Source organism: Gambusia affinis, linkage group LG14, assembly GCF_019740435.1.
Source record: "Gambusia affinis linkage group LG14, SWU_Gaff_1.0, whole genome shotgun sequence".
Taxonomy (NCBI): domain Eukaryota; kingdom Metazoa; phylum Chordata; class Actinopteri; order Cyprinodontiformes; family Poeciliidae; genus Gambusia; species Gambusia affinis.
In genome coordinates this window covers 16,626,269-16,641,385 of record NC_057881.1, presented here as the reverse complement: position 1 = coordinate 16,641,385, position 15,117 = coordinate 16,626,269, and the positions used below count along the sequence as shown (strand labels likewise).

The 15,117-nt window shown below is 37.9% G+C and overlaps 1 protein-coding gene across 2 annotated transcripts in view; it reads left to right on the top strand.

The window, feature by feature from the left end:
• The window catches only part of adgrb2 (adhesion G protein-coupled receptor B2), a 227,120-nt gene that overhangs the window by 106,043 nt on the left and 105,960 nt on the right, over window positions 1-15,117 (top strand). For both annotated transcript variants that reach the window (XM_044138723.1, XM_044138722.1), the window contains 7 exons: window positions 2,318-2,424; window positions 3,777-3,971; window positions 5,219-5,287; window positions 6,490-6,598; window positions 6,879-7,025; window positions 12,974-13,061; window positions 14,789-14,891. In XM_044138723.1, coding sequence (XP_043994658.1) covers window positions 2,318-2,424; window positions 3,777-3,971; window positions 5,219-5,287; window positions 6,490-6,598; window positions 6,879-7,025; window positions 12,974-13,061; window positions 14,789-14,891 — 818 coding nt within the window. The remainder of the gene's footprint in view (window positions 1-2,317; window positions 2,425-3,776; window positions 3,972-5,218; window positions 5,288-6,489; window positions 6,599-6,878; window positions 7,026-12,973; window positions 13,062-14,788; window positions 14,892-15,117) is intronic.

The following is a 15,117-nucleotide window of genomic DNA, read 5'->3' as shown; positions in this document are numbered from 1 at the left end:
TATGCTTTTTTTTTTTTTTTTTGCTAATGAGCCCAAAATCAATCGGAAAGTGGGCAAAATAATGAAAAAAGTAGAAATTTGACCAAATACAGCATCCAAAAATGTAAATAAAAAGAAATGAATGTAGCAAAACAAACAAACAAAAAAATAAATAATAATAATAATAATCCAATTTACAATAGCACATGTGGAACATTCATGAGAACATGAAACACGAGAATCCTGAATAAATGGTAAGTGAATGAGAGAACGCTGGGAAAGGTGATTAGTAGAGGAGTCATCAGGTGAGTCTAGTTAGCAAAACAGGCCGCAGGGAGTATGAACACTGATGTAGAATGGCAAGAGAGTATAAAATCGTAACAAGGGAATGGAAGATAAATAACTACACATGGCAAACATAAAAGCATAGGGATGAGTAGAATAATCACTGAATGCAAAATTGACCCAAAATTACATTGAGCTCCAGACCAAAGGGTTGAAACACAAAGGATCTCAAAACTCTTTGAAATGGTTGATCTTTTAATAAACCTCTTGGAGCATCTGCCTGTAAGCTGAACTTTGGTTACTGTTGGGTCTCTGAGAAAGGTAATAATCCAAAATGTTGGGCAAACTAACACTCATATTTATGAACACTCACAAAATCCACCTTCTGTTGTGAAATGTTACACAAAAGAGCAAGTGCCGTCCTCTGGCCAAAAGTGGTTGAAGAAGGTCTTGGCATGAGAGTTGCCAATAATTGTGTCTCGGGTGATTAGAATTTTTTATGTACCAGAACTGTAGGTTGGATTTAAAAAAAAAAAAAAATGCTGCAGCATATTCTCACCAGAGGTGTGAATAACCCTGTCTGTCACAGAAAGTAGTAGTAGAAGAATGCAAAAATGAGCATACGCTTTGTTAGATTCAAAGTGAGTTCATGGGAGAATCTTGACGAACTTAGTATCATGAGCAAATCATGAGATTTTGCTGAAGTATCATTGCATCATTGAACTCAAACAACAAGAACAACAGTTTTAATTGCTCACGTTCTGCTAAATAATTTTAAAGAAAACTGAAGCAAACAAGCAAATTGTGACTAATTCGCACCTGATTATAAGCCGCACCCCCCTACATTTTTAAAGGAAACACATTTTGTACATACATAAGCTGCATGTGCCTACATTGAAACATGAGATATTTACAAAGAAAGACGGTACACAGAAGGTGTTTTTAAAGTTTTAATAATATGCCGTAGCTTTTCTTTCTGAACAGCAGCAATATAGCAAAACAACTCTAACAGGGCTGGTTTAAATAACATACTGTTAAAAGTCACGGAGAGCCGTCATTCTCTTCCTCCTGTGCACTGCAACCATGGAAGTCTTCTTCCTCAGTGTCTGTTTCCTTCTTTATCGGCCAGCTCGATTGCTTTTCACTTGAAAGCTGCATCATATGCATTTCTTCTTGCATTCTCCATGATGAGGGTCTGTTCAAGCTAATTTTATTCATGCACAAAGCACATGTTACATTAGTCTTCCTCTACAGATATATTCTAGGTGTCTCACCCTTGCCTTTTCTGCTCCAGCGCCCCTACTGGCCGTTAGAAAAAATTCATAAATAAGACGCATTGTTGTATAAGCCGCAGGGTCGAAAGCGTGAGACAAAAGTCGCGGCTTATAGTCCGGAAATTACGGTAGTCAAGATTCACATTGATTGAGGTCTTTATTGCTTACACAACCTTTAATCAATGCACTCTGAAGATAAATCTTGCAAACTAAGGGTTGCCCAATTTTTTTAAAGCAAGCAGGACACAGGCTTCTGTGTGAACACGTTTGACTGAGAACACACAGTCATTATTATTAAAACATGCCTGACTCAATCTGACAGAATCACATTTGATTGTAAATCAAAGTTTTAGAACGGAGCTGAATAACAAAAAGAACAACTGTCTGGTGTTTTTGTTGTTCTTGCCTAGGACTGTCAAAATCATTTCCAGGTTGGCCCGTAACAAGATCAGCAGTGTCCTCACTGTCGGTCGCTGAGGAATGTATTGATGAAAGTACAAATTAAACTGTGAAAATAAAAACGAATAGCTGCCTCCGCATTCAAGGAGTGCTTCACGAAGTTAAATAATATTGAACATCTTTTCAAATTGACAGCATTTGGCAGCATATGTAGATAAAAGCTTCTCTGATACTTCATTGTTGAAGAAGAAAGAAAATGTTGTTCATGTCTTCTGTGGTTCTGTAGGATTTTACTGGGTATACATTACAGAATATTTTCTACATTTATTCTAGCTTGTATAACCTGTTTTTTTAAATGAAAAATTAATTCTCTTTTCCAGGATCTGCTAGTCGTCGATGTATGCTGGACAAAAACGGAGTTGCTTTCTGGGGTCCTCCGAGCTTCGCCAGATGCGTCTCCCTTGAGTATAGACAATTGCACTTAGCTGTAAGTTAGCTTTCATCACATTTTCTCTTTGTCTCAGAATGGCTCTTTGCTGATTTATTTACACCCTGAACCCAAACACGGAGAAGAAAACACATGTATTTGTCCAGGTTACATCATTTGAATCGCTTTGTTGCAGCAGGTCGTGTTTTTTGGGGGGTTAAAATGGGAGAGAATAAGAAGTTTTTCTCAACTTCAAAGTTGACTTTGTAGCTATGCTCCACCTTAAATCAAGTGCATTTTTTAACAGGTTTACTCAAAACAGAAGACGAGCAATCTCTTCCCTCGCAGCTTCAGTCCCCACTATCTCTAATTAGATTTCCCAGGGTGTTGCACTCACACTTATCAATTAATGAACTCGGCTAATGAATGTGTTCACCAGGGAGACCCCTTTCCTGTTCTGTGAACTTCAACCTTTTCAAAGCTACTCCATGATGGTGGAAGAAGATGGGGGTCAGGGATTATGCGTAATAGATCTGTTTGCACTCTTAGCTTCTGTTTCAACCTTTTATTACTAACGGAATTTAATTATTCATTTTGTGTGAAGCTGTTATCATCTGCTTTTTCGGTCTGTGTCTCTCTTTCTCTCTCTCTCTGGCTTTGTACACATTTCACCTTTCTTGCATGTTTGGATCATAGAGACCAAAAAGTAAATAAATAAATAAATAAAAGCAAAAAAAAAACAACATAAAATAAGATAAAGAAAATTCACAGCTTACTGCATAAAATCAATTTGAAATACTCCTTTATCGTAAAACAAACAAGCTAAAAAAGATCTGAAATTTCTCTTGTGATACTTTTTAAAAAAAATTTTATTTAATGCTTAATTTTTGTTATGAAAATGTGTAACGTTTGGCGCTGTCTGGCTTGATTTAATTCTTTAAATGTCACATGAACACTCAGGTATTTCACACATGCATGATTGCTTTCCACTGTTTATAAGTTAAAATATTCTACATACAAAGGAATGAATAAAAGAAAAACACTTGCAGCTAGAAGAACTCTTGCATGGGTCCATTGTGTGGATGGTTGGTACAGTTTGTGTGTGCCTGTAGATGTCACTGCAGCCACAAAACTGAACCTTTAAATTGCTGAAACACTTTTATTTTATTTCTTCTTCAATCGCCTGGCTATTTCACCGTTTAGGGGATTCTCTTTTTCAACCTATCAGCTTGCAAGTTTTGACCAAACTCAAGCTGTGTAAGGCATGGAGTATAAAATGATGGTGCTTTTTTTTTTTTGTTTGCTTTGGTTTGCATATTTTTCATGTGTCTCATTCGTGTCACGGTTGTTGTGTAAATCAAAGGCGAAGCTGTCTGTTTTCCTAAATGTCTCCATTTCTCAATGCATTGTAGTTGCTAGAGCATCTTGCGAAGGGTCAGAGGACCCTGGCCGGGGAGGGGATGTCTCAGATCGTACGGAGTCTCCTGGAACTTTTGCAGAGGAGGAGCTACTACAGTGGCGACCTTCTCTTCTCCACGGAGATCCTGCGAAATGTGACGGACACCTTCAAAAGAGCAACCTACATCCCAGCTTCCGACGACGTGCAGGTGGGCCCGACCTCGAACGCTTCTCCGCGTTCCTTGAAGAACCTGTATTTTCTGTTTCACTGGTTATGAATAACAATGACTTGCCGATGATTGTAATGCGCACCAGACTGCTGTTTGCAAATGTACTTTCTCTCCAAATGCGTTTAGGTACTTGATCCTTTTCACACTTTGTCAAGTTGCAATCATAAACTCCAATGAATTATTACGGTTCTGTGTGACACACCAGCAAAAGAAGCGGTGCATAACTGAAGTGGAAGGGCAAAAAACTACTTTTGCAAAATCTTTTGCATTTCATGCCCTTTCCTCAGAGCCACCCACAAAAAAAAACAAAACTGGTTCCTCTGGAAGTCTCATAATAAACAGATAAAATCACTGAATATATACGGTGCTCTTCTGTAAATACCCGAGAGAATTGTTCAAAAATAGTTGTGAACAAGCAGCATCATGAAGACAAAGGAACATACAAAGGTCAGGGATAAAGTTACGGTAGTTTAAAGTTTAAAGCAGCATGTGTCGAATATCTCAGAGCAACATGGAATCCACTTTAACACAAAAACTCATAGATTCAGAGTTACTCTGGAGGAGCTTCAGAGATGAGGTTCAGAATGGAGAACCTTTGTTGTTAGCATAACTATAACCCAAATTTGCCATTTAAAGAAAAGTTAAAAGAAAGAACTCATTGCTAAACAAAAGGCGTTTAGTGGCAGCAAAATGTACAGAAATAATTGAAGAAAACATTAAGAAGACCTTAGATTGAATTGGATGTTCACTTTTAAGCAGGACAACGACCTTCATCAACCAGCCAAAGCTGCCATGGAAGATTTCCATCATTCCAAACCTTCGATTGGTTTGCAATTGCTCCAAATAGATTGAGTATTAATTAATTGAAGCTGAATGCAAATACATTTCCAAACTTATCTTGATTTATAAATTTCAAAAATGCTGTTTGTTTTCCTTCCAGTTCTAAATTATAAAACAACTGGTTGGTTTGTCGCACATAATCACACAGAAATACTCAAATGAAATTTGCGGGTTTAAAATTAAATTTAAATGAGGGGGGGTATACTTTTTTCTAAGAATTGTAATGATTTATTTACGCAAAAGTTTTTTGCTAGTTTTCAGAAAGGATAGACATGTGACATGCCAGTAGTGTTGACAGCTGGTGCATCTGAGGAGGGTTTTATAGTAGCGGGCAATCTGACAATTGTCCTCCCTCATTAACTCGTCGTTTTTACTCCTGTGTGTAGAAATTCTTCCAGATTGTCAGCCACATGTTGGACTTGGAAAATCTGGAGAAGTGGGAGGACGCACATCAGGTAAAGTGTCTACCTTTTAATTACAGCGTGTGTTTGCTCATGTGAGATTTAAGCATTTCACCCATGCAGAGGCCCCTGAGTAAACATGTGCTTACTTGACATCTGGAAACAGTAAACAACCCAGAACTTAGTCCATGTGGTCACTATTTGTAGTCAGTCCAGAGCTAATTCAGCACTTTCTGAAGTTTTTACGCCAAGCAGTACCTCCGAAAGAATTCCACTCTCAAAGTACCTCCATCAGCACTTAATTATTACGTGTATAGTTCAAAGTTTTATTTGAAATATGCACGTTAGTATGTACTGGCCGCAGAAAATATAACTAAACACAACCTGTCTGTGCAAAAACTGAATGGAAATTTAAGGGACATTTTGTCAATTAAAAATACGATTGAGATAAAATCTCACAACATCAAACTGTAGATAGATATTTCAGATTATTTCCACTCCCAGTCAGAGCTGTGATTATCCGACTGTTCATCAAACATTTGCTTTGACAAGCAAACCTTGGTGTGACGACGGCTACACTTGATCTTCTGCTGAAAGGTTGTGCTTAATATTAAACACTGAGAAAACTGTTGAGATGAATTTTCTTCTCTTTGATCATCTCCCTTCACTGTGTTGTGGTTTTCATTGCTGGGAGGTCGTGGGGACTATACGCTCTTGTTTAACGTAGCCACTTGCAGTAATCAGAACTCACAAGATCCACTTTAGAATCCTCTAAGTATTATTACATATTTATCTTTTTTCTTTTTTTTTTCTTTTTTATCTTGAATTTTAACCCCTGTCCAGCGTAGTGGGACACTGCCTTAAGCTGGCACAGTGCATGGAGATATGCAGCTTTAAGTATGTTGATGCTTGACGAATATATAATGTGGCTGAATTAGCAGAATTTGGCAAAACTTCCCACACTGCTCCTGTTATTAAAACAATTAATGGGATTTTTGCAGGGACTCCTGCCAGATTCATTTATTAGGCTTAACGGGCATTTACGTTTTCATAAAGTGAGCTTGGTTCTAATGTAGAATGAATTTCTAATGGATTTTCCCCATTGGGTGACTAAATAATTGTTTGACTCCTACGTTATGTGTTTACTTTGTGCTATTTTTTTCTGATGTTAAAGGCTGCGCGATGATCTCGAAGCTGCGTTGGATTTTTATAATGGAATCCTGTTTCCCTCTTTCTTTTTATCGTTCCACCCACAGGTCGCTCCCGGGGCTGCTTTGCTGATGAGAATATTAGAAGATTTTATTCATTTCATTGGGGAAGCACAGAAGCCTTTTCAGAGTTTCCTGACAGTCACTAACAACCTCAGTAAGTCCACGGGATCTTAAATCACCTTTTGTTACAAAAAACCCCTCCAAAAAACATTGTTTTGGCAGAAATCACAGACTTATTCACTTGTTTATTCTATTTTGCTCGGGAAAGTTTTGAACCCTCTAACAATCCTCTAAAAACTTTTTTAAGATCCGTTTCACAATTTTCACCAGTCAGTTCTTTTTCTCAAGCACTCTTTTTCCTGCTGAATTCGATCAAAGTTTTTTAATGTCTCTTTGGTTTTTTTCCTTCTTTTTTTTGTTTGTTTTGTTTTTAGTGATAACCATACAAAGAGAGCCAGTGTCGGCAGTTTCAAGCGACATCAACTTTCCCATGAAGGGACGGAGAGGGATGAAGGACTGGGCCAGAACAGCGGAGGATAAGCTCTACATCCCTAAAGAAGTCTTTACCATTCCTGCTGAGGGTAAGAGTGTCAAGATAGATTTCATCTGGCCTAAACCATTGCAGGTGTTTGAACTAGCCTGGCTGACATGTTCACAGCCAACCCATATACATAATCAACATACAGGTGCTTCTTTGTAAATTAGAGTGTACTGTAAGTAGAAGAAAAGGCTAGTTCATTAACTCAATAAAAAAAATTCATGTTTTAAACATATTTATTTGACATTGTTTTGACAGCATTCAGAAGTAAAGTAAGGTAAACCTCTAGACGTTGTAGCCAAAAAGCGCTTCAGAGTGCTGGAACTGTGAACAGTTGTGCTTAAAAAAAAAAAAAAAAAAAAAGGGTTCACGAGCTACAACAATAACTGCAGCCTTGACAGGTCTGTGAATCAAATCACATTTAATAGTTTTTGTGACATTTATAATGTCACGTAAACATTATAAATGCTTGGACTCGGGATGGAGTCTATTCTCCAAATAGCCAGACTGTTTAGCTGTGGTTCAAACTCTTTATCTCAGATGAAAGTGAATTCTCAGCTGAATAGGAAAATATAGGTACCAGAATATTTTTGTACTTAAATTATTTCAAGGAAAGTGGAGCATGGGAAAGCTACGTTCAATGTTATTTTGCACATTGACCATTTTCCCTCTGTCCATTAGACACTGTAGGATAAAGTCTATTGCCATACTGAAAAATAATTAGCTTGATTAAACAAAAACACAGTCTGCATTACTACACTACACTTTGTTGTCAAACTGAGTTGTTGGGATATCATAACTGAGAGCAATTACTTTTTTATGCTCGTTCAAGCTACGGATAGTGACTCAACAACACTAATCTGAAGCTAGACACAGATAGTAATCAGTTAATATGGAAGTTAGGAATCTGAAGCACAACATCTGTCGTACTTTGCCTTATTCCTGCTCATCCAATCTGCTTCCATGAATGCCTTCTTAAGGTCAGAGCAGCTCTCCCAGTAAAATTCACACATTCACAGGCGTTACTTGCGTAGACCCACAGAAGACCTCTCAAGAATTTTAAAGGATGAAGCTGGGAAGGATTTGGGCTGTTAAATGGCCCAGAAGGGCCTCCCTGGAAGATGTATGCCTTTTATCTGTATGGAAGTTTGCTGTATTCCCTGGTGACGGCGTCCGGCTGACAGAATTTTGAACGACAGCAGTTCACTTAGACAAACGCAAGCGAGATGAATGTTGTTTGTCGAAGATGTCTTCTAAATACTCCTTTCCCCTGTGAGGGCTGTACGTTAGCCCAACGCAACTTACGAAATATACCGAGTCTTTTCCAAATACTAAAATACGAATCATACAGGTAGAACACTGTAATGAAAAAAATATATACGTGGAGGCAGGAAAGATAAGATCTTATAAGGACAACAAGGAAAAGATTAAAAGAGCGGGAAGAAAATTTCTGTGGCAGATGTGATCCGCTCCCACCAAAGCCAAAGGTCACATCCCACAGGAAATTATACTGGCAGCCTTTCTGTCTGGCACTCCATCCCCTTTCAAATTAAAGTTCAGAGAGGCTCTAGGCCAAAAGCTCAGAGTTTTCTCTGGCCTCTAGCTCATGCTGATGATACTGTTTGATTTTAAAACATCATGGTGGAGTTCGTGGGGCAGACTCACCTATTGTTATTCTTTTCATTATTCTCACCAACATGAGCTTTTTCTGAAACTCCTACTGTTTAGGAAGATGAAAAAGGTAAATCTCAAAAGCTAAATTGAAGTCTGTTAATATAGCCTGAGCTTTATTTTTGTCTCCTCTTTATCATTTTCCTCCACAGTCATAACTATGAATGAAGCGAGGGCTTCTCTTAAGTGTGGAAAAATACATTTTTCATCTGAATTGGAACCCTAAAAAAATCTTCAAACTTCCTAATCTTTGCAATCTGGAGGTGTGTCCAGTTTATTATCACTGGGAGTACTATTCCATGTTGAGTTCAAGTTTTTTTTTTTTTTTTTTTATTGCTGTTGGAAAATCTTGAGCTGTGTATGGTGAATTGGGAATTACTAGTATTCATGCCTGGGTTTTTTTGTTTTGTTTTGTTTGTTTCTTTTCACATATCGCTTATTGTGCAGTAAAAGTGCCCAGCTGAATCACATTCATGCAGGCACTTCCTCATAAGACATTCTACACAGACTGTTGCCTTCTTGGCTTAAACACTTGGTTAAACTGTGTCTTCCAAACTGCATATCGCAGTTAAGTTAGAATAATATGAGTGCTCTTTGCCCCCTAGCGGGAATTCTGCCTTTTTCCATTGCGAAGCCAGGGTTTCATCTGATTGCTTTTTGTGTTGTTGGTTCATTTACCACATTATGAAAGCCCATCTCAGATGGACAGCTTAAATGTGATCATAAAGCCCCACTGGCAGTTTAGTTTGAGCGCATGTGCTCATTGAGGCACATGCATGTAGCTAATTGATGGGGTTCATGAAGCGCTTTGGTGAGCAGAGGCAGACACTCCTCTTTGCTGCTTTTTGATATGACTAACACCTTCTGTTTTTCCTCTTTTTCTCACCAACACTCATAGATACAATGAATCCTTTGCTCCAGCAATTCAATTACATATTTAGCTAGGTCATTAATGAACGGGGCAAAAGACCATCTTTCAAAAACTGAGTGCAACTTACCCACTGGAAACTTAAAAAAAGAAAGAGAAAAAAAAAAGAAATGGTCTTCCACATAATCGGTTCTCTTTGAAAGATGTCAAGAGGTCTTTAAATGTAACTTTATATTTCCATTTAAAGTTCATAAATGGCGAATACATTTAGAGTATTAACTGCTTAGTTAATACTTTCATTTACTCTCTTTCATAGAACAAAGTACATCTTATCCTTGTGCATTAAAGGAGAAATATGTCATGGTCATGTCATTTATGGGGCATGTCATTTCTGACTACAGGGAATCAAACATTAAATCAAAATAGATCATTTCTCTGCGGGCTTTTTCTAACTTTACAAATAAGCAAGACTTTGTCCAGGTCCTTTCCCTGCTAGTGTCATTCTAATCACGACATTACAAAAGTTATATTGAAATAAATGTGTTAAATGCAATGCAGTAAATTAGTTTAAGGAGGCACTCAAGTCTTCCAGTCTTCATTCTGCTCAATCTTAATAGAGTAAGATTGGACAAAACCTCAAATTTCTTGTCCAGACTGTTTTTATCTGCCATGTGTTTAAATAGGATACCTAAATCTATGGCATTAGGTGCATGTTTGTAGAAGAAATCTTTGATCTCAAAGAGTTTTATTTTGATTAAATAAACATTGAAGATATAATAAAGATCCAATATTCATTTTCTAAGCATAAGATGTATAGAAATTGATCAGCTGAGCCAGGCTGTTGTTCACCTTTTCTTTTGGTAAATCACAGATCTTTCATAGCAACATGGAATCTATGTGAATCTATGCTTCGGCTGCCATTCTGTTTTGTTGTTGTTTTATTTATTTTTTTCTCAAAATGTAACATTTGTTTAGTTACAGCAGACTACATAAAATATCCCTAAAAATTAAGGACCTTTTCTTTTTGTAGCTTTTGGAGTAAATGACGTCTTCCTCGCCAAGTTACCTCTAGCACATGTCGTTACAAAACCCGTTTCACTGTGAATAGTGACAATCTTTTACCAGCTGTAACCAGGAATCTTCTTGTTGCCTTGTTGATACGGACATCAAAGCAGTTCATATATGGTATTTGTAGCACATCTCTTTTTTGAACATTGTTAGACATTCCCATGGAGTTGATACTTGGAAAGAAACCTTTGAACAGATGTTTGCAGCGCCTTCAGGCATCCGGAAATCATACCTAAGAAAGAACCTTTCCTTGAAGAAAGCCATGAGTTTTCATGTGCCAGTGAGGCAGAAATGCGATGCATGTCAGTTGGTCTACAAAGTGTCAAGTATACCACCGATGTGCCACATGAATTCCACAATGTAAAGTTTTCACCGCAGAACATCAGCACCTCTCATGACACACATAACTGAAGACACAAACTTCACCATGAGCAATGCTACTGCTTAAGGTCACCACAGTTTTTTTTTGTTTTTTTTTTACTCTGACGAAAGAAGGGCAAAAGCAAACATGCACGGTAATATCCTTTAATTACCGATTGCAACAGCAACTTTCTGGCTAAGCATAGTCTCCGTGGATATCTTTTCCTGATAAATGGCATATTAAAGTTCACTGATGGTGACTGGTGGTCTGCCATTTTGCCGGATTATGGCTGACCACTAATCATTCCGACATGCAGCGGGTGCAAGAGAGTGACGGAAACTCTCTTCGCGGGGAATTAGAGTTTTGTGATTGAGTGCTTTTGTGGCATTAATCACCGTTGAGCGCGGTAGTGCCACCCCCTCACGCACTGATTTACCATTTTGCTGCAATACACTGACTCTCTCATTTGCATGCTTTCACAGACCCAGTCCAATTAGGTTTCGTCAAACTCTCAGGCTTTCTCGTCCTGACTTTGATCTAGAATTTTTGCCCCCTCACAGTCTCACAATTGCTTCTTTTTTTTTTTTTTCCCTCACCCGCTGTTGAGATCTTTTTTGTCTCCTCTTTTTCCTCGTCTCTCTCACACTGCTATCTCTCTCCCAAAGCATTACCTCTTAGGCAGCAGGCAGACAGATTTTAGATGAGTCACCCAGAATGTCTGATTCCATCAGCTTCCCTCTGTTTCCTGCTCTCTCTTCACTCCTTGTTCCTGATGCTTCTTCATCATTTCACAATGTAAAAAGGGTAAAAGAGGGAGTGGCTTCTCTCTTCATAAACCCTTTTTTTCTTTTTTCTTCTCCAACCCCCCTTGCCCCAGCAAATTTGAGACATTGTCTCCTTAGAAAACTGAGCTATTTTTGAGTGCGGATTAAAGTCTTGGACGGATGTGATATAACATAATATGATGAAGCAGTTAATGGTTAAAGTGGGGGTTGGTAGATGGAAATAAGAAGCATGTGCTGCTGAGAAAAAAAAAATGCCTTTTTTAAAACAAGAACACATAGGGCAAAGTCATTCACCATAATGACTTAAATCTCCAATTGAACTTTTTATTTTTCCAAAGCTTGGTCCATTTTAGTGTTGGACTTTGTTCACTAATGAGGCTTTAGTGTTACAACAGGTCGAGCCGCGCAGTAGTTAAGCTGCTGGCCGGGAGTTTCGAACAAATTGACACAATCCACATCTCCATCCACACAAAGAAAAAGAATCAGCAAGAGCGCATGACTCACTTTTCCAGCTCGGACACATAATTAGAGCGAATGTGTAACTGTCATATCTTTTAGGCAGGCACAGCAGTTTACCGACTGTTCTTGTGGTGAAGCGGCCAACAGAGCATTTCTAAGCAACAATTTGAGAGAAGAACAAAATACGGTGTAAATAACTTCATGTGGATGAATTCTAAATTGTCTGCATTTTAGGTTCAAACACACATTTTAAGCTTTTTTTTTTTGTTGCCATCAGCTTTAGTCCAAAGTGGGATTTATATTTCCAAGATAACTGGTGTTACTGTTGTTTTCCACATAAAGGGATTTACCACAATTAAAAGTTTTACATTTTAATTGTTAATAGTCACCTGCTTCCCTCCCACAACATTGAAATATATCCCACTACTGACTTGTTAAATAGGCTGAATTTATTTCTACACCACTCAAAGTGCTTTTTCACAAGAGCTACTTTCAGCCAATAACAGTCATGGATGCACACGCATTCATGCAACAATAAACAGATCAGTAGACATCTTTAGGTTATGCGCCTTGCCCAAAGGCACATCAACTGGTGGGAGGAGGAAGCAGCTGGAGTCAAATCCACAACTTTTTGTGGATTTGACTCCAGCTGTACACATCCCACTCAGCCACTGCTGACAAACATTTGATTTTTCTGTCTTTATTTTTGGGTAGGATTTGGAGTTTGTTTTCTACATCATTTTTCTGATAATAATTTTGTTTTGCTATCTTTTTTTCAGAGCCTGGGACCGAATCAGAAACCACAATGTATTATGTCATTGGAGCCATTTTGTACAGAACCCTTGGCATCATCTTACCTGGACCAAAGTGAGTACTGTTGTTATTTGTTTAAATTATTTCCTTCCAAAAATGTTAGCCCTCACCTCTTGTTTCTTTCTCTTGCTGTTATTTTATTAAATTAGATTATTATTCCTCTTTGAAATAATAATAATAATAATAATAATAATAATAATAATAATAATAATAAAATAGAGTTTCCTCCTTAATTCTACTACTTTTCCATTCTATTTTTTGTTAATGGCCAACTTCCCCATCTTTGAAGGGCTAGAACTTCTTTCCTTTTTATCCATGCAAAAAGCTGCATGATATCTTGGGTGTAGCTCATCTGTGCAGTGCGGATGGTCATAACAAATTTTGAATCGGCGCTAGCAGTGCTTGCCAAATACCAAAGCTACAATCTAAAGCTGCCCACGGCTGGCTGCTAACAGTTCCGCAATTTATTGTAATGCTCTTGACACGGTGGCTGCTGTGCACATTGCACAGTTTAATCACCACTGCAGCAACTATATCGACATCAAGCATCCCTTTTCTCCATTCAGGGTTTTAAGGTCCACAGATTAACTGTTTATAGTGCTTTAATGTTTCCTTTTATTCTATTTTATTTTAACTGTTTACGCTACTGGTGAATAAATCTTGTGCAGCACTTAGACCAGCTATTGTTCTTGGTTTAAACAACAATTTCCAAGGATAAAAAGAAAAAAAAAATGACACCACGCAATTAGACAATTCCCAATTCTATCCTGTAGAATTGGGGAATAAGCAGCACATCTCCACAATTTTCATGGGGTTTTTGGGTTTCTGAGGAAAGTTCTTGGCCCATGAAATTGCAAGCTTGATGTTGTTCTACTTAAAATGCCTACAGAGTCCCCAAAGGGGCATAGGAATTTTTCTTTTTCTTATTTTGCATTACCTCGCAAAAGTAATGCATTTCCTCACAATAAATTAGAAAATACATCCTGATGTATTTTTCATACAGTCACAGTGATAATAAATGGCAATTTAAAAGTGCAGATATTTTTAAGGAGGCTCAGTGAAAATGTGTTTATACATTCACTCTTTGATGCAAAAAAAAAATAAAATGAAAATGGGTGTATTAAGTGTTTGTTTTTGGGGTTTTTTGTAACATTGCAGTGGGACTGCGCATGAATACGGTCCTTTAATACTAGACTACCAATAGAAAAAAGACACAGTCAAAACTGTTAGATGACTTTATTAACTTTATATTGCAGCAGAAAGTCTTTCAGTGTTCAAGGGGATCAAAAGGTTACCAGGTATAAGTTTTAACCTATACCTTGTCTGGTGGATTCCCCATTCTTGTGCTTTTGCATCACACAAAAATGTATTTTAAGTTGACACTTTTTTTTTTACTAACTTTGGGATTAGCTTAAAGCCCTATCACTTCCCAAAACAGAGCATATAACTTGGAGGCAATGCCAAGGTTATTAAAATCCTCTGTGAGGTTTTATTTTGATGTGATAATGGGCTGTTTTATTCAGGTCAGCCCCCTTGGTTGTGGGAAAGTTGGATCTTTTGAGACCGTTTTCTGTCTTTAGCTCAACTGAATGTTAACGGAGACGGAATTCTGTTTTCACCCAGGCCCTCTCCAAATCGCCCTTTCCCTCTTATTGTTTTTCGTTTACTTGGAGGATTTCAGAGAGTTTTTCTACGTGCTCTCTGAAATGCTCCCACAAATATGCACATATACTGAATGTATATCTTTGTATCGTTAATTTCGTATGTGTTTGTACTTCAAGTCCTCCTGCGGTGATCAACTCCAAGATCCTGACGGTGACGGTGCGACCTGAACCTCAGCCGAGTGAGCCCATGGTTGTGGTGGAGCTGTCGCCGCTTTTAAATGTAAGTCCAAATAAATCCAAACCCAGCACCTATATTGGTATACATGATAACTAGACTTTTGATTACCAGTGGGAATATTTTCTCTCCAACCCAACTTACAAGAAAACGTACAGGAAAGCTCACATATCTTCTTATTTATATCAAAGTGTAAGGAAAATGCTAATAACTCCATAAGGAGCACTTTCTAATGCAAGGGTTTGCAATTTTACTTTTTACTTTGCTCTTG